Here is a 19,198-nt window from a genome sequence, read left to right on the forward strand (position 1 = left end):
TGGCGTGCTGAGGAACAGAGGCTTGGCGCTCTAACACAACGGCCTAGGCTAGTGGCACACAAAAACCAGCACAGAAACACCACAGCAGCCAGAGCCCCTGGCAGGCCCAGCTTCTGTCTGCTAAGTTAGGCGAGTGACTTGGCAGACGCTGGCAAGACTGAGCTGAACGTGGTTAGCTGCACTCCGTTGGGGTGCCGAGCAGGCTCTGCGCAAGGGACGGACAGGGAAGATGCTCTCTCCTCAGCTGCAACAAAGCCTGGCTCGGCGTCAAGCACAGCCCTGGTGACACTGCTGGCAGCGCTCTCAGTAGCCGTTCAGACGTTGTTCAGCTGTTGTTCTGGCCTGCTAGGAGCACGCTGAACCGGTAGCCTCTCACACTGACACCCACCACCCTTACCGACTGTGTCTCTGGGCGGCAGCTACTAACTGGCAGAAGGGATCAGGACCAGAGCAGAGCCAGCAGGGTCTGTACACAAACTGGCAACACTACCGTTTCAGTGCACAAACCCCAGATGAATGCGGGACTTGGACAAGATCTCCTACCAGTCGTATCCTGGGAGGAGCTGTTGAGAAGCAGCAACTAAAGGGTTACCCCTGTGCAGCACCCCTTACCCCAGGCGCTGCTCAGATGAAAAATGAAGTGCACCCTCCACACCCCCACGCATGTGTAACCTGTGGAGAGCCTTGAAGCAAGGTTTCTGTACCCTGTTGGGGTGGGCTGTACTTCAAGAGTTTGTTTGAGCCTCTCTGCAGGAGGCCCCTGAAAAGAGATGAAAGGGACCAGTGGCTTGTTAGAGCAAGGCCTGCAAAGACCTTAACCCTTTCGCTCTCCTCTTGGTATAAACTCAGAACTGCCAGGTCTCCCTGTCCAGGGCGCGTGCGTGTCTGTGTGTTAAGGTCCCTCCTGACACCCTGCAGCTCAGAACAGCAGCACAGCAAGGAAAGCAGAGATGGTTCCTTTGTAGGGGAGCCCCCAGACTGCAAAGGAGCCACCAGTTACCAGTGCTGTCAATAATTCCCTTCCCCTTTGCCCAACTGCACTACTTACCATCTGAGTCACTGTCTTCTTCCAATTCTTCCTCGTCCTCCTCGACTTCATACTTTCCTTCTTCTTCATCATCATCCTCGCCATAGTCCTCGCTGCTTGCTTCCGAACTGTCATCTGATGCCCGCTTGGCTTTGGCTTTACCTGCAAGTATTTTTACTATGTAAATGGAAACATAAAGAGCAGCACGCAAGCATACATGCGGGCAGTGTATGCAAAGGGCAAAGCACTGCCATCCCAACACTCGTCCTCAGGACTACAGTCGTATACGCACTAAAGCAGTAATTTACCACGTTTCCCCAAAAGCCACGTCCCCTTGTGCTAGAGGCCCAGAGAAGGATGCATTTCATTTCAGAGGCACCTGCTAGAGGCCAGGAAGGCCAGGACAGAGTTAGAGAAATGAGCTCAGAAGCCCATAGCAGGGGTTTACTGCTAAAGCCCAGGATTTGCTGCTTCCTGGTATTTATGGAGCACCACTGGTGCAGCATCCAAGCGTCCATCATGAAGATACCTAAATGTCTGCCCTGCTCACAGAGACATGAAAGCTAGGAGAGGAAGATTGACAGAAGAGTACAATGAGAAGAAATGGGCCTACTGAACAGACATGAGAAAGGAGAAGGAATAAGTCACAAAGCTGAGACCAGAGAAGGAAGGGCTGGCTCCACTAAGAAATAGTGCCTGCGTATACCTACCTCCACCCCTCCGTGGCTACATGTAACTGAAAACAGGGGTAGACTCTCTGGTTCAGCACTTTCTTGTAAACCTCTCTTAGCTTTATTCCCTCTGTTAGTCACAACAAAAAGGTCTGGGAACAGCCATTGCTGCAAATTCCCTCTGCAGATGGCTAGTTGGGTCTAAGGGAGCCTGGGAGGAAGTATTAAGAGCCTCTGGGTGCTTGGTCTGTGGGAAAATCATCTGCCTCTGAAATCAGACTTCTTTTACTCATGTTGAGTTCACTTCAGTGGAGGAGTGCTTCTCCCCTCTCTCCTTCCTCCGGACAGTGTGAGTCACCAGGCATTTAAATGACAGAATACAAATTCTGTAGAGACGGAGCAGAAGAACCGGCTGCTTCTTGCCTCCTTCCAGCCACCGCTCCTGAGCGAAGCCCAGCTCAGTGCTGCAAGACGCCTGCCCCTGCTTACCAAACTGCTGAGGAAGCTATTTATTCACACTTCAGACTCTGCTTGGAAACTGGCTGTACATCTTTCTCACACTGTGATTCTTGGGCCCCACCATGGCATCTATTTTTTGCCCCATCCTCCCTCCTCAGCAGCTGACCTATGTTACTCACTGAACTGGATACAGAGCCATTAATAAGCTGGCTGCTAGCATTCCCAGCTCCCCGTCATCACCCTGCTCGCTCTGCTTTCACCCATCTGTCAGCTCTGCCAGCATGCAGCCTCTGTGCAATTGCCCCCCGAGGGATCGGAAGCTACATCTCATGGACGGAGCTCTCTCGGGTGCCTGCAGCCATGCGGAGAGCACCGGCTCCACAGGAGATGGATTGCAGCGCTATTCACCGCACCACATCATATTGATGGGCACCTGAGCAGCTCAGGCAACAACCGAGAGGGGCATGCTCTCATCCATCAAGAAGCACTAGCAAAAGCACCGACAAGATCCAGCTACCAGCTCATCTGAGAGTATGCAGAGAAATCAGCTGTGGGCAGGAAGTGGGTGTCAGGCCCTCAGGTCATTCCTGTGTGCCACGACACGGGCAGCGGGCCGCTAAGAGGAATTTGGAATTTACTGAACTTCTCCAGCCTCCTGCTCCTCTCCCCTAAGCTCAGCTCCTGCCTCCCCTTCCACCATCCGCACACACAGAAGCCCCAAGACAGCCTTCGTGCAGAACTCAAGCTTCCATCTCCCGAGGCAGAAGTGTATCAGCAAGACTCCAGAAGCCAATGCTTAGGGTGCTCCGGTTAACCCGTGCTTCTCCCCTCTTCCTCTGGATCCTCAAGCTGACAGCCCACAGCAGGAATTTTGCCACTGAGAAAGGCCATGATTATTCTGCTAGGAACTGAAAAATGTCTGACCTCTCCTTCCACACCCCTGGCTCCCACCAGTCTGCCATTAAATTGATGTAATATGATTACGTGAGGGATAAACGAAGAAACCTGTTCAAGTTCATTAGACGCACACCAACACCTAATATGGACTGATCACTCATTACAGCCAGGCCTGGAGAGACACTGCAGCCACATTCCCCTCTCGCCTTTAATTGCCTCATGACAAGGCAGTCCAGCACCTCTTTCTAAGCCATTAATAATTTCCAGGAGCAGCCACCTTTCCTCCCAGAGATCTGTCAGCTGGTAAATGAGAGGAACTTCCCCACCTCCACCAGCAACACAGATTGATCAAATCCACGCTCTTTCCTCCCCATCTCCTGGATCTTTCTGCCCTTGCCTGCTCAGGGGTTCCTGAAACGTGCAAACTTGGTTCTCTCCCCTCTTCAGACCTTGCAGAGACCCAAGTAAGGGAGTCTCTCCTGTATGCAAATGCTTTCTCCATTCCAGAGGACCTGTCTTGACGTGATGGACCTGTTTGCATCCACCACCTTTCCCGCCCCCATGGGGAGGATGCCAGGGTGTGCAATCCTGCTGAAATGAGCAGGCAGCTTTCAGCTCCACCTGCACAACGCAAGAATAGGAGGAATCTCCCCTCAGATCCACAGGATTAAAAAACGATTGCAAATTCATCACTTTCTTTCCCTCCTTTTCCTGTGCAGCCATATCTGCTGCATGCATCCATACACTGCTTACAATTTATTCCCTGATGTGGCTGCACCACAGCCAGGTGTAGACCAAAGCAAAGCAACCAGGAATAGAGCAGGGACTACTCCTCCGTGCAGGAGCATCCCCCACCAAACAATCTCGGCTGAGGTCTCCCAGATGCGCTGGCAGGGACCTAACCAGCGCTCCCAGCTTCCAGGTTCTGAAAGGAACAGATACAGAGTTGTGCTGATGAACTCACTGATGAATTCCAAAGAACTGTCCACCATCCTCTCCGTCCTTTCAGGAAGCCCTACAATAAGCAGAAGTGCCACTACTGACAGAGCAGGGGGCTCAAACCACAAAGAGATTTCTATAAACATGACACCTGACACAGAATCTTTTGTTATTGCTAGTCTTGCTAGGATTCAGAAGAGATTAATTTGTTCATTGTTGGATTCGGCAAGGCCTGAGAAGCGAGAATGAAGATTCAGATGGGTGGGAGGCTTCTTCTACCATGGACTTGTGGCCAACTGCAGAGGCTGAAGCCAGGCTTGGGACTCAGGAAAGGAGACTGAAGACCTACAAAGCCTACGGAGCTGGGGAAAGGCTGCTGCCGTCAAAGATAAATGTGTTATCAGGGTTTTGGCTGCTGTGAGGCTGCTAAGGCTAAGGTTAAGGTAAGGAAAGATCAGAGAGCTTAGCTACTGCTGGGTCCTCAGGACCTGAAGGACTAGGAAGAAGGCCTAGAAGGGGAGCAGATGGCCTGCTATCAGCCTTTCATCTCTGGCCTAATGCAAAACTGGGGTTAGGATTCAGAAGAAGATGGGCCTAAGAGATAGGTTTATGCCTGGATCCTACATGGTCCGTTAAAGCAGGCTGATGGCTGTAGGCAGCACAAGGGGCCGATCAGTGAGTTCAGTGGGCAGTAGGCTTAAAGAAAATAAAGTGCTTTTTTTGAAGAACATCTACGTTAAAGTTGTGGTATGTGTTACCATGTTACCAGAGGATGCTGTGGCAGCCACATTAATGATGAGGAGCCGAAGGGTAGAACGATTCAAGGCTGTAACACGTGGCTGGAGCTGACTTTCACCTCTAAATCACTCCAAGGATACCTCCAGGAGCACCTGCCCTGTGAGAATCCACTACCAGAATGTTATGCCCACACTGATTCTCCCCAGAGGAACCTACCCCATCTGAGTCTGCTCCCCAGCCCATGCCACAGTTTTTCCTACTTTCCGGGAAATCTAGGATGGTTCCTATTCAACTCCAGGGCAGTTCCCAGCGGCCCCTCCGTGCTTCCTTGAGGGATGCTGTTCCGGGAGGATTTTGGAGGAGGTGCCTCTGCCAGATGCTGCTGCTGAGCAGGGGCGGGTGGTTCCCATCTGGGAGCAGCACAGACTGGGGCCAAGGGCTGTGCGGGCTGCAAACACCAAACTGCTGGCAGCCATTTCCTGCGGCAGTGCCGGGGGCTGGATGCAGCAAATCTCCCTTCTCTGCTATAGCACAGCTGAAAATGGTGGGGGTGGATGAGAGGGGGATGCTTAGAACAGAAGGGAAGGTAATGCACAACTGCACCAGTGCTGCTGGAGGACAATAGGATCTGCACGTTACGCCCCTCCTACGTGCAGGGACAGCTTCCATCATCTACCCTTGGCTGCCCCAGGAATGAGTAACGGCAAACTGTGAGAATAGGGAGCTCCCCAATCCCCTCAGTTTGGGAAAAACGTGCTTGGGATCGGAAAGACCTCTTCAGAAGCCTGCTCTGCTCTGAGAAATACAAAGGTCTTTGAGGTAGAAGTTAGTTAATGAGCAAGACATTTTGGCTAGCAATGGTTAACCCAACAACTCTAGCTGCTCTCCAGGCCTACCCTCTTCCAGAGATTAGGGACAGTGTAAATTGAAATCAACATTTCACCAATACAATACTTAATTAAAAAAAAAAAAAGTGAGGACGCCTTTGAATAGCAGCTAAATAACAGAAAACTGATGATTTCCTGGCTTTTAGCAGGCAATTTTCCACTCTTGTGAATTTGGTCCGGGACCTGACAGGCCAAAACAACTGCTAATCGGAAGAAGAACATCCTGTCAACACAGGAAAGATTCTGCCAAGCCAAATGCTGTGGTTGGTGAGAGATGGGAGCCATTCTCAGTATGCCTCTGTACCCAACATCCCACCAGAAAGCCACAATGATGCTGCACCAGCAGCAGGTTCTGAAATCCAGACTTCTATGTAGTAACCATCAGGGGGAAGAGAGTTTTCCAGACCAGGGCAAACATCCTCACAGATTTAACCTGTGGGGTTGCCTAAGAGGATGAGTTACAGCAACAGACCACTGCAACTATCTAGCTAGGACTTTTCTAGCAGGGAATTCCTTCCTTTCCAGAAGTGCCTCCTTCCCTCCCCCTTCTTTGCAGAGACCTGGATATCCCCAGGACTCTGGAACTGGCTCTTTCCAGTAAGAACTCTGAACAGAGTTTTGGGTGCTGCTGCCAAGCCCTGCTAATGAGGAGAACATGGACATGTCTGGGTATGGTTGACTTTTCCAGAGAGCCTCCTATTCTTTTCCCACATCACCCCTGGCATTCCCAAACTTCCATTGCTCCTGCTTCCATTCCCAGAGCAGGGAGGGCATAGCCCACCAGCCCCATCTCTTCCTGCCCACGTCTGGAAGTAGTGTGGTGTCAGAAGGGCTGATCTGCTCTGATGAGCTTCCCAGATCCCCACAACACATCACCGTCACAGTTATTTTCATAGAACCAACCTGTCTTGGATCAGGTCTGTCCCTGTCACTTTTCAAGGAGGTCAGCACCACTGGGCATTCTTAGCTACATTTCTTGTTTTCCAGCTATATTTCTTGTTTTCCTCTTCCAGAAGGTCCATCCAGGGCAGTCTTATCTTCCTGCCCAGATTTCTGCCATCAGCTACTCAACACGTCTCTCTTGGAAGCAGTTTGAGGCTGATTCAAGATGAACCAAAGTCCTTCCATTGTCCCAGACTCCCCTTTTGCCTTATTTGACAAGAAGAGATTGTGATGCCTTCAAACCTCACAGGTAAAGAAGTGAACAGACAGGCAGCTGCAGAGCCTTCCAAATTCCCTTGAATTTGGCCACCCAGTTGAACAATGGCCACAAAAGCAGGAAACTGCAGCAAACTGAAGCACTTGCTTCTCTGACTTCCATCTGCAGCCAGTCCTGACAGTTACTGAATGCAGAGCACGGCTGGGAACATCTCACACCCCACACAGAGTAAGAACAAGAGCTCATTGTATGCATCTCCCAAGACACAGGCGCTTTCCCAAGCCTCTCTGCTCCCCGTCCCTTTCCCACTGCGGAGTCACACCACTGCCTGGAGGGGACATCACCCTGTGCTGCAGTACAGACCCAGTGCTCCGCTCTCTCCACCCAGCGCCTCAGGATCCATGGTGGGGCTGAGCACAGTTGCTCCTTGAGATGGAAGCTGCCTTCAGGGCCTGTTCCCTCCCTCCAGAAAACACCCTACCAAGAACAAAGGCTATGGAGAGGCAGCTGACCCAGGAATGTTGGAAGGCCAGACCTATTACTGACACCGCAGTGCTCACACATGCTCAACTACTAGATACTGCAGACTAGATACTGCAGCCGGGGGACTCATACAGAGCAGGGAGAGCCCTTTGATATCACGTGGACCTTAGTCCTCATTTGCACTCTCTTCACAATATATGTCATCCCCTTAAAGCTGCCAAAGAACCTCATGGACAGATGTCACAAGCACCTGCACAAGCAGGGGGGTAAAAGCCATGCCTGATGAGTAGATTGCAAACCCTTCTATTCAGCAGATTTCTACAGTGAGCAGGCAAGCACCAGAAACAAGGTAGAAGCTGCCTACATCAAGTGCCAGACAGACAGCTGCCATAGACCTTGTACTGTATCACCAGGAATGTTCATGACAAGACATGCCTCATTAGGATCCCAGTGTACATCCAGAAGTTCATCCGTCCAAGAAAGCTCCCAAGCGTACATAAAGTCAGTTCCTGGGAGGCACAGGAGGAGACCCTGGGTTTCCCTGGCTCCCAGCAACCTGCCTTCTGAACTGCAGTTATCACTGCCTTTTTAGAAGCCACTGGGCTGCTGCTTAGGTTTTGACTCATCTGGCAGGCAGGACAACCCCAGATCTCAAGGATGTATCTCGGCAAATCATTTTGATGTCACACTGATCTCTGAGTACCTTGGTGGGTCATGTGCTCGCTTTTGCCCTTCTCCTATTCTTTGCTGGATCACCTACAAAAATCCACTGACTTCAACCTCAAGCTATCAAATGAGAGTTTTCCAACCTTTTCTTCCTCCTGTGTCAGATGCCTATGAGGGAGACAATGCTCACTGGTTCTGTGGTAAGTCTCAAGATTTATCCTCACGCCTTACAATGTGCACAACAGATTAGGACTTCATCTGTAGATTAAATCACAAAACAAGAAAACTCTGTGTTCCTGCAAGTTGCCCTACTATATGAATGCCAATGCATTTAGAAAACCTGTGATACCTCAAATATTCCAAATTACAAAAAGAACACCTAAGTTTTTCCTCAAACTATATGGTGAACTTCTCAGGCAGGTTCCACAATTTACTGTGGCCCCCTCGTGGTCACAGCCAGAGAGTGACATCACCCCATGTTCTCCAGAGGCTCTAGACTTTCTTGGCTTGTCAAGAATACTTGCAGCACCAGTCACTATAAAATAAATAAATCAGAAGTGCACACAAAGAGAGGATAACCATTCTTCCATCAAAGATCCTCGCTGTGGTAGCCAGCCCCTGTGATAGCTACTGTTCACAACGACGTATACAGCAAAGACCCAGCATGCTGTCAGGTAGAATAACATTCTTATTCCTCTTTTGCAGGTGCAGAAGCAAAACATGGATTTCTGCACCTCCACCTCATGATGCAAAAAGACAGCAAACACTTTTACGTTCTCCAAGGTGAGATTTCAGCCCAGAACCTGCACAGGTTATAAGCACAAGAAGGAGAACTCACTCTTTGGGAATTACAACATGAACCATGGCTGGAGGGTCAGTGTCTGTGAGAAAAGAAAGGTGCTAAGGGGAGGGGAGAGTACGGGTCATGTACTGAAGACTAATGCAGGCTTTAAAATGAGCTGGAGTGACAAAGTAGGAGCAGGAAAGAGATATAAAAGCCTCCCAACTACCTTCTGTCTGTGACTTTAAAAAGCTTCCAAAAGGCATCATCATCCTGTGCTCTCTCTCCCTAACAGTGTATCTTTTGAACGGAACATGGCCAGTATGCATCCCCCTTAGGGCAGGGCCATATCAACCCACATTATACAGAATTCTGGATAAGGAGAAGGTATGCCCAGCCCCAGCCCCAGCCCCATACCTTTTATAGGGAATCCAACATTCTCTTCATCAGAGTCACTGTCCAGCTCAAAGAGGTCCTTGAATTCCTTCTTATCTTCCTCCTTGCTTTCATCTTGCTTCTTACGCTTAATTTCTGGGAAGTTCAAGTCTTCAAGCTGGAAAAAACCAAAACCAACAGTAAGAAAAACCTTAATTTGTACTTTTAAACATAAAATGCTGAGCTTCAACACAGGAACTTGGCTTTGCCTGGTATGTGTAAGCCACGCTGCCAAGAACAGTTGGGTCTGCCTGCTGCCAACTAGGGGAGCAACAGATAGATTTGTGAGTCAGTTACAAAGGTGAATGATACATGCAAAGCACCACTGCTCTATTGATCTTTACCTAATAAACTACTTTTGCTAATGGGCCATCTACTGCTGGTACCTTAGCATGGATAAAAATGCATGCAAGACATCCAGGACAAGCTGGCTGCCCTGGATCTCTGGACTGAAAGCCATGCAGGCCCTGTGAGCTTGGGCAGCCAAGCACAATCAAGCCAGACTGCGCTGGTCATCTCTGAAGTAGCTGTTTTCCACCAATGCCAAAAGCTGTGACAGCTACAGCAAAGGCACTGTCTCTTTGGCTGCAGATTTCAGCACAGTTAAATGGTAAGGTGCTGAAGATGCTTAAGGTCTGTCTACACCACGGCTTCCCCAGTTGATAGCCCTTAAGGAGATCAATGGGCCAAGAGCCTTGCTGCTGCAGACAGCCAATATCAATGCCATTAAGTACTTGCAATTGACACCACCTCACTGCTCTTTACACCTCTCCGGAGGGGGATTAGGGGGAGGATTTACTTGCAAGGGCTCAGGCCAGCAGGGCAAAGATAATCAGAATGCAAATTAAATCCCAAGTGCTCTCTGAACATCAGCTGCCCGCTGCCCGTGCCTGGCTGCACACCTCCTGGGAAGCGCTCATGCATTAGCACACATTAGCTTGCTTGGAAACATTCGCCCTGCGAGTAATAACTCATTTGCTCTCTCCCACCCGTCAGACCACCCCTCAACACACTCCTCTCTGACCACATCCACTTCAACCCTCCCGTGAGCTTCCCCCAGTGGGAAGCGCAGCAAAGCACAGTCTATATAGAAAGGCAGCTCTCAGCAGAGAGAGAAAAAGAGTACAGGGACGGGGGGGAGACAACGAGAGACACGGAGACACGCATTTGCTCCTGCAGCCAGTTCCAGCAATTTCTCCCAGCCTGTTCCATGGTTATGGTCCCCAGCTGGGCAATATTGATTCTGGGAGCTGAGCACTTACAAGCAATAACCTGCAGCACCAGGATGGAAAGTCAGAAGCTGGCCAGAGAAGGGGAGAGGGGAGCAAATCACCAACCACCATTTGCAGGGTCCTAATTTTAAATCATCTTCCCACCTGCTCTCTTCCACTGTGAGATGCCTCTCCTTCCACTGGCCCTGCAGAGACCTGCCGGGCTGTCTCTGTGCTGGGAAGACGCGTGAAGAAAGCAGCACACAACTTTGCATGCCGTTGCATGCCAGAGAACAGGCTTGGGAAGCAAAACACAGCAAGAGCAGCAATCCGGAGCCACTGCCAAACGGCTGCCCTCAGCTGACCTAATGACGTACTGTAACCATCCTCTTTCCCAGGGTGGTTATGCTCCAGCAAACTCTGTCATGGGGCAGGGAAGCTGCTACGGTGGAAAAATTTTCCTTAGCCCCTACCGGTTCTGGTGGACAAGACAGGCCTATGCCTCACTCCTCTCATCTGTTCTGGAATATAACTTTATGGAGGGTGGGAGGGCAGAGGCAGATGCTCTAGAAAGACCGATTCAATGAGAGGCTCCGGAAATAAAACACAAAGGTCTCAGAAGCTAAAATATATCAGCAACTACGCTTCTAATCCAGCGTTAGGCTGTGATCACAGGCACAGTCCCCGTATCTGATCCCTTTCAATTTATACATTCCTTGCCTCTGCAAGTGCCTCAGCCAGGTCATGCCGCCATCATCCCAGCCTCGAGGAGAAGCACCGGTGCTTCCTGCAGCCCAAGACCTGGACCACCATGTCCTCCTCAGTAGCTCCATTTGGGTGAAGGCCTCATGTCCCATAGATGGTCACTCCAACAGGTACTGGGAACTGTACCCCGTGGCATGTCATCAGCATGGCTGAGCCGACTCTGGAAGTCTCCCAGTCACAGGCAGCACCTTTGGGCCCGCTTCTGTGCCAAGAGCCATGGCAGCATTGGTAGCTATCACTCTTCAGCAACAGCAGCAGTTAAACGGGAGCCCAGCACTGTCTAACCAGGAAATAGTTGAGGTTGAAAGTGTCACAAACAGAAACAGAAACCCAGTTTTAACAACAAACTGCTACATCAACTGCCCCAGTCCTTGTTGGCTAGTTCTGTTCTCCATGATCCTGGCTGCTGTTAATGCTCAGCAGCAGTAAATGAAATGCAAACATCATCCAAGGTCTTATCCTCCCTCCTCACACATCCTGAGCACGGGATGCTTCCATGGAACACATCACTTAACAGGTTGAAAGTGGAAATGGAGCTGTGTATGAGTAAAATGTCTCACGTACATGATGTGGAACTGTCTTCTCCAATTCGCCAAACTTCTCCAATTCAAGGGAGCAAAAGAGAGGCATATCTCAACACTGTGAAAAATTTCCCCAGTATCCTGTGGAGGGCATGTACAGCAGGGAGCTGTTAGTTGGGGCTTCTTTGTATTTTCATACTACCTAGGAGAAGTCCCCGTTTCCAAAGGCAGCCTACAGTTTTGGGTGACATCAGTACTGGTTGAACTCAACCTGAGCATATTAAAAAAGACCTGGTGTTGAATCATGCTGAGTTGTGCTATCTCCAACTTTCTGAGACTCCACAGGAGTGCCTTCAAGATGGGCACCTCAAAATAAAGGCACCAGAAAACCCTACTAGCTGCAGAGTGATCACAAAGCAAAGGAATGAGACTTGTACTGAGCCACAGCTCGCAGATACAGCCTGTGTTCATCACACAGTAGCAGTAATTAGGTAATTTGGGGGCCAGTCTTTTAATCCCCAGCTAGAGGGTTACTATCTACTGAGTCTCACGAAGCCGATTAGTCTACATCCCATTAAAAACCATTGGGAAAAGCAAATGGAATGGGCAGACGGGGTCAGCGTTGTTATATAAGGAAAGCTGCAGCTGAGAGCCAGGCAGATTTTTTCTGTTATTATTTTTTCCCTCCCAATGGCTGCTAATGGGACATGGATTTTCCCAGCCCTAATGGGCCTCATGGTGTTCACTCTCCTGCTGGGGCTCACAATGCTGCATCATTAAGCTAGCAGTCCCCACCGAGAGAGACAACAGCCCCATTCACCAAGCAAAGATGTCAGGCAGCCGCAGGCCTTTCGGAAAGCTAACTCCAAAGTCTGTCTCTCGCTACAGTTTATCTGTTCAGCCCACCTTCTCCAAGAGAAAACAAGCCCCTGTCACTGCCCTTCAGACGCCACCTTCTTGAGCCTTGCTATGGGAATGCAGTCCCCCTCAAGGGGACCTCTTCACCTCAGCTGGTCCTGGCCAGCCCAAGGAGCTCCAGCTCCCCTTCTCCCTTTAACACGAGATAGGGGCTTGTCTACACTGAAGCCTGATCTTCCCTCCCCTTGTGATATCTGCTTCAGTACCAGGAAAGTGTCAGCTCACACCAGCAAGGCCAGTTTTGGGCAGAGATTAGCCCCACTCACAGCCATCGCTTCTTGCTGTTTCTTAGCTCCCCTCTCCAATTTCCCTTCTGCAAACGCCACATTCTCCTGCTGGGTTTGCACAGAAAGCAAGCGTGCTTTTTGTTCCCTCTGCATAGCTGCCCCAGGGAATTTCAGTCTCCTGTCCTTATCTCAGGCTGGTATACGATGCTGAGCATTTCTAGGATCTCCCAGGTCTTCTACCATGCTCTGGGACTTGGCTCAGAGCCAAGCATCCTCATGTCCCATCGATTATTTTAATTGTTCCCCCACCATACGCTGGAGACACCAATTATATCTATTTCCTGCTCCCTGGCCAAGAGCCTAGCTCAGCCACTTTCATTGCATTAGCATCGAGACAGCTTTCCTTTAGACTCCTAATGTAAGCAAGCTCCCACCCCCACCTTCTGCATCCTAGAGTGCAGTGCCACGAGGAGCAGCCAAGGAGCCTTCCCTTGGGCAGGAGATGTGGGAAATGGCAGCCTGAGCACTTATGTCCAGACAGCAAGTGGCACCTCACAACCGGCCACCCCCACACAGGTGAAATAAGAAAATGCCAACCAGAATTCATTTCTGATATTGCCTTCGCAAAGAGAGGCATCTTCCCCTCCCTACTTTCTTGCAAAGTTAGGTTTTAGCATGGCAAGCCAGTCACATTCTGCAGAGCTGGAAAAAGAGCTAAAGGCCTACATGAGCTCAACCCATTCTGTTTTACTATCAAGAAAGCAATGGAATTTGCAAGAAATTACGCAAACTGATTAAAGCAATATGAGAAGGCCCATGACTGTGGAGATGAACAGACAGAACTGGAACTGTGTGTAGAGTCTAAACTTCAAAACTACATCACATGCTCGTTCCAAAAGTAACATCCACAATAAGGCTACTGCCCCAGTTGCTCAGACACAACACAATTACTCCATCACTACTGTCTTCAGCTTCCTAGCCTTGAGCTACAGAGGCTGCTGTACCAACGGTTCTTCAACAGCACGAGCCTGAACAGAGGGAAATTTACCCTGGCACTACTTCACCTTATCTCACTTATCCTCTATTAACTTGGGCAAATGAACAGGGTACAGGCAGAGGACACTGATTTTTGCTCCTAGAGTTCCCAGTAAGACAAATCCTCAGGGAGATGGAGACACCGGCTAGGCTGCCGTCCAGCCACGCTCGTGCTCTTTCCAAGAATGCCCAGCCTCCGCACTCACACAGCTCAAGCCAATTTCAAGCTCACAGCAGTGGAGCTGGTTGTGACCAGCTGCTATCCTGCTGTCAGGACATGGCTCTCTTGTCTTCCCAGGGCACAGATGATGCCCAGTAAGTTAGGCATTTTGTTCTTACTCTTTCTTTGCCGCTGATTTCCAGTTGTATCTCCTTCTCTCTTAGCTTCTTCCACTGAGTATAATACTTGGTCAGAGGCGTCCCCTCCTCTTTGACCTGCTTCTCCCATTGTTCCTGTGGATAAAAGGGGTGCAAATTTAAGAAAGGTTTTCAAAGAAGTTTTCCAATACAACTTTGGCAAACGCAGTGAGTCAAGAGTAGAGGTTAAGACCCTTTCCCAAACCATCTTTTCCCAGCTTCTGAGTAGGAAACTGGCAACCATGACCAAGAATGCAAGCAGGACTAAGTGTGAATTCAGACACAATCATTTAAGCAACTATTTAATCAGGAGTGGAGTGACTGACAACTCTCCTTCGGTAAAAAAACTGCTGGGCACTGCAAGGAGATCAAAGCAAGCCAAAAGATGAAATGAACAGGTTGGCCAATGCAGCAGCTTACTTATGCAATACTAAAGCACAAGATACCAATGGCACTGAAGGACAGCATAAGGTCCTCATATAGGAGCATCTATATGGTGGTGCATAAGATGCTTTAGCTTAGGGAACATCAACAAATTTTCTCAGCATGGTGGCCTAAAACGTGGGTTCCCAGATTCCTATTTCTCCCTTCCAGAAGAGGCCTGATTCTCAGAATTGCTAAGAATTCACAATAGGCTCTCCTAAAACCAGCTCAATGCCTTCTGGGATCCACTATTACTATCTTGGCCTTGAACATTCACTTCTACTCTAGCTCTAGTGAGAAGACACTGACACAGAAGTCAAGTCAGATGATGCAGCAAAATGAAAAAGAAATTATTTCAACTAAAACCTGAAGGTAGGAATCAAAGAGACAGATCAGAGGATCTATCAGGACAAAATTTGTCCCCTGCTCCTTTAATGGAGGCATTTGATAGCCTGCTCAGTTCTTGGTTTTTAATTCAGAAAAGCCTCATGCAAGCATTTACAAGACCTAAGTACCAAAGATGTCTGATTGCCTTTTCCCCCTGTTCTACAGCCAAGTGTTTATTTTTGAAACAAACATTCCCCTGCAGGGTCTTGGACTCATCCCAACCTTGAGAGAGCAGAGCATGAAGAAGTGCCGAGCCTGTTTCCTCTGTCCAAGCGGGGAGAATAAGGAGTTGCAAACAACATAAATGGTGGGAAGCAAATTAGATGGTTAAAAATTCTTTTACACTTCAATCATTTGGCCTGTTAGTGCTGAAAGGGGGTGGCGGTATGTCATATTAAAATACATTCTTCTTAACCTGCCAACATCCCTTTAACTTAAAACCCACACAGAACTGTACCTGTTAACTGGATTACCACAGTGCCCACAGGCTTCGCATTACCCCACAGTAAAAAGTCAATCTAATGTAAGCAGAAAGACATGCCATACGAGTAGGAATTCAAACAGGCAAAGGAGGAAGGGAACAAGGAACAGGAACAAAGGTTAGCATAGATACATGCAAAGGTCAACACAGATCCAAAAAGAGTATCCTGAATCCAGGGCTGAGAACAAATCCGGAGCTCTGTATGGGCAGCTGTGTGTACACACTGCTCCTGTTTGAGGCTGGGAACAAAAGGCCAGACCATCTTCACAGCAGAAAACACAGCAGCAGCTCAAATATTCTTCAGCAGATCCCAAATCAACTGCCCCTGGGGAGCTGAGCCCCAAAACTAGAGAGCTATGGTGTGTTGGCTGCAGCCTGTGAGCCAAAGTGTGGGAAAGTTTGTTTAAAGGGCAGTGTATGAACTAGAAGACAGAAAGAGAGAGTGGATCTCCGCAATGGATAGCAGCGCAGAGCTCCCAGCTTGCACAAAAAAGCAAGTACTCGGTGTATATTGTGAAGTGAAATACAGCAGACTATGCCAGCTCTTGATGTGGTCCATCACTGGGAGGGAAGTGGAGATGATCTGTGGTCTCTGCAGCTGGCACCAGGAGCTGAACTTTGGCAATTAAATGGCGACCAGCTTGTGTCACCTGCACTTTAATGGCACAGAATCTATTTATGCATCCTACAATAGGCGCTATCAATACTGCATCAAGCCAAACAGGCCCTTTCTGGTAATCACGGGTCCCAGACTCACAACCCCCACGGGACTGTTTGTAACACGGCTCCAGGTCTGTATGGCTGGAGCCTGCGTCTGCTCTCCGGTCTCCTCCCCGGCACGCCGACTGAAAGCACAGCTGATGTACTGCCGACTCCAGCAGCACTCGCTAGCAGAGACGCCAGCCAGCAGACAGCACAGCTTTACTGTCGATCTGACCCACCGCTATGGCAAGAGGAGTAATTCCCAAGGAGTACAAAGTCACCCCATGTATAGATCAGGCTCATATCAGGCTGTAATCAGGCAATTTGTTGATGCTGCTTGGTATGGACAGCTTCTGAGAAAGACTCTTCTTACAGAGGGCAAAAGTCTATCTGTTCTGATACAGCTCCTTTTGTTTTAAAGTGTGCTGGAATCCAGAGATAAAAAAAGACCATTAAAACACTCCCATCTTTCTAGTCAGAACACCTCAATGGGAATTCTGAGAGTGGATGCCATCACATCCACTTTAACCATTTGCAACTCTCCTCCTATTACTGCTTTTGCATCACTGTGCTGTCAGGCAACACCCAGCATGGATCAAGCCCACAGTGCCAGCACCTGCACAAATGTAACAAAGATCATCACCCACCCTCCAGATAAACCTCCCATCTGAAATGTGACATGGGGATGAATGCAGAAGATCTGGAAATCCCAAGGAAGCGAGGCAATGCTTTGCATCAGCTCATTCCCTCACTTCACATTTCATTAAGCCTAACAGCCTGCTGGGCTGCACCCTTCTTAAACAAAGGTTCCCCAGGTCAGTGCAAGGGTCTGCCTGGGAGCCACAGAGCTGTAACGCAGCCTGGCACGCACTGCGGGTCCTGGTGAACTTTTTTCCTTCCCCGCATTTTCCCCTGCCAATCCCAGGCCCACACTAGTGCAGATGAACCTAAAATCAGAGCTGCACATTATGCATCTGGATTCAACTGCAGGCTCCACTTTTTTTGGCTCCCCTCACAAAGACCTTAATTAGTACGTAACCTATTAGCACTGTACTCTCAAAAAAGCACTGACTCTCAAATATTAACCTTGCTTCTTACAAAAAAAAAAAAAAACCAAACCCAAAAGGGTAAAGGTCTCAATCTTAAAATAACGTGGAAGAAGTCAGGCTGAACACATCTGGTGTGCCCATCCCTCCATAGCACAGCTCCTGGGATATGAGGAGGGACCTCTCCACAGTCCCTCCACATTAAGTTAAACATTGCACTACCATGCTTCTTTCGCAGCACTAAGTTCAATCCTCAGGCTGTTTCTTCTTAAAAATTACATAATATAGACTCTTAGCTAGAATCCAGCTTTCTAAAGCATGTCCACTACTCAGGAGTGCAGATCTGATCACATTCACAACCTTTATTCCCCTCGTTTAAACCTATTTCTCTGTAATTCCCCCCATGAAAGCTGTGTTTCAGCACGCTGCATGGAAGAATTGGCCCAGAATTTGGGCTCTGCTCTCTCCAGTGGAGCAGGCACAAACGCATGGATGAGAATACCAGAGAGCATTTGCTTTTAATTGCTCTTGCTGGCAAGGGAGACATGCAAATACCTCCCCTCACCCCTCTCCTTCCCTTTTCTGGAAGCATTCGCTCATGAGAAGTGCCAATGCCCCACATATCTTGAAGACAACCTGGCAAACTCAACCCAGACTTCAAGGGACACTCCAAATCGTTCTGGGAAGCCTGGTCTCTGTGGGAGCTTTGGCCCTTCTTGGGAATCTACACCATCTGCTTGCAAATGAGTAGGGGGAAAACACAGGGCCACCCGGGGAACAACAGATAAGCCACTACAGCTCTTCCATCCCACAAAAGTACTGAGTGGGCAGTTTCCTCTGCTCCCAGGAGCACTGATATCCCATTAACTGAAGGAAGAGAAAGGCTCCCATCTCCCATAGGACAACACCACAGTGCAAAAATACAGATTGCACAGGCAATCCAGGCACCCTCCCTGAGCAGCGCTTTTCACTGTTGCTCTATCCCCTTAAAGGACAGAACAGTCGTCTCCAAACAGGCTTGGCAAACTGGTGCCAGCTTCCCTTACTCAAGGCAGGCTGCCTGTTGCTGCCCCGCCAGAGCCAACCCTGCCTGATTCACACTACTCAGCCACCCAGATGTCCCTGGGAAAGCAGGTGCACCAATGTCAACTAGGAGACATACAGGCAGCAAGATGTTAAAATAATCATTTAGCTCTTACACAAGGGACTGCAGCCAGAGTTGCTGCAAAAAGCAGCCAGTGGCAGAGTCGTTGGAAACCCTGTTTTATTTAGCCAACGACCTTCCCCAGCCCATCTGTTTCACGGAGAGCCCTAGAGGCTAAAACCTCTACCTCTGCAGAGTGGGTGGGTGGTCACAGCATTGCCCGCAAAAAATACAAAACCACAAAACCCTAACCACTTCACTCCAGACAGGAAGCGTAATTCCTCTAACAAAACAGTCCAACCCAGAACGGCATTTTTAGAACCAAACACTAGTCACCTCAAACCCAGCTCCATCAACCCCTTAATCCCAGAATAGTGCTGCTGTGAACTGGCATTGCTATGTCAGGGTTTCAGAGGATAATTTTCCTGCAGTCCCCACCCCTGAGTGTCTGAAGACAAATTAGTCTGCACTGCAACTTCTGCTCCATGCCCAGCTCCGTGCCAACAGGTGGAGCTTTCAATGATGCAGAACTCCAGACTTTCCAACGATAGCATGTGGCCGCAGAGACCACTCTGACCCATCAATTACCTCGCAGACAGAGATATTTTCACCTCAATCCTGCCAGGCAAGGAAGAGTCAGACTCACTACTTCCTCTCAGACAGAGAGGCATGCACACACAGAGTTTACCTGGTATCAGGCTTGCAAAGGCTACTGTGCTGGATAAAAAGCAAAGATAAAATATCCAACCCAAAGGACGCACAAACAAAGCTTCCCTCCTTCCCTTTGGCTTCATTTATATAGGGCCTGGGTTTCAAATACCTCAGAGTTTAGGTCAGGT

The 19,198-nt window shown here is 49.2% G+C and overlaps 1 protein-coding gene across 1 annotated transcript in view; it reads right to left on the bottom strand.

The window, feature by feature from the left end:
* Positions 1-19,198, bottom strand: part of NOC2L (NOC2 like nucleolar associated transcriptional repressor) — a 55,601-nt gene that overhangs the window by 4,373 nt on the left and 32,030 nt on the right. The window contains exons 16-18 of the mRNA XM_054849624.1: positions 14,159-14,272; positions 9,125-9,260; positions 1,049-1,189 (exon numbers count right to left, since the gene is read on the bottom strand). Coding sequence (XP_054705599.1) covers positions 1,049-1,189; positions 9,125-9,260; positions 14,159-14,272 — 391 coding nt within the window. The remainder of the gene's footprint in view (positions 1-1,048; positions 1,190-9,124; positions 9,261-14,158; positions 14,273-19,198) is intronic.

This window comes from Grus americana, chromosome 21 (genome assembly GCF_028858705.1).
Source record: "Grus americana isolate bGruAme1 chromosome 21, bGruAme1.mat, whole genome shotgun sequence".
Lineage (NCBI taxonomy): Eukaryota > Metazoa > Chordata > Aves > Gruiformes > Gruidae > Grus > Grus americana.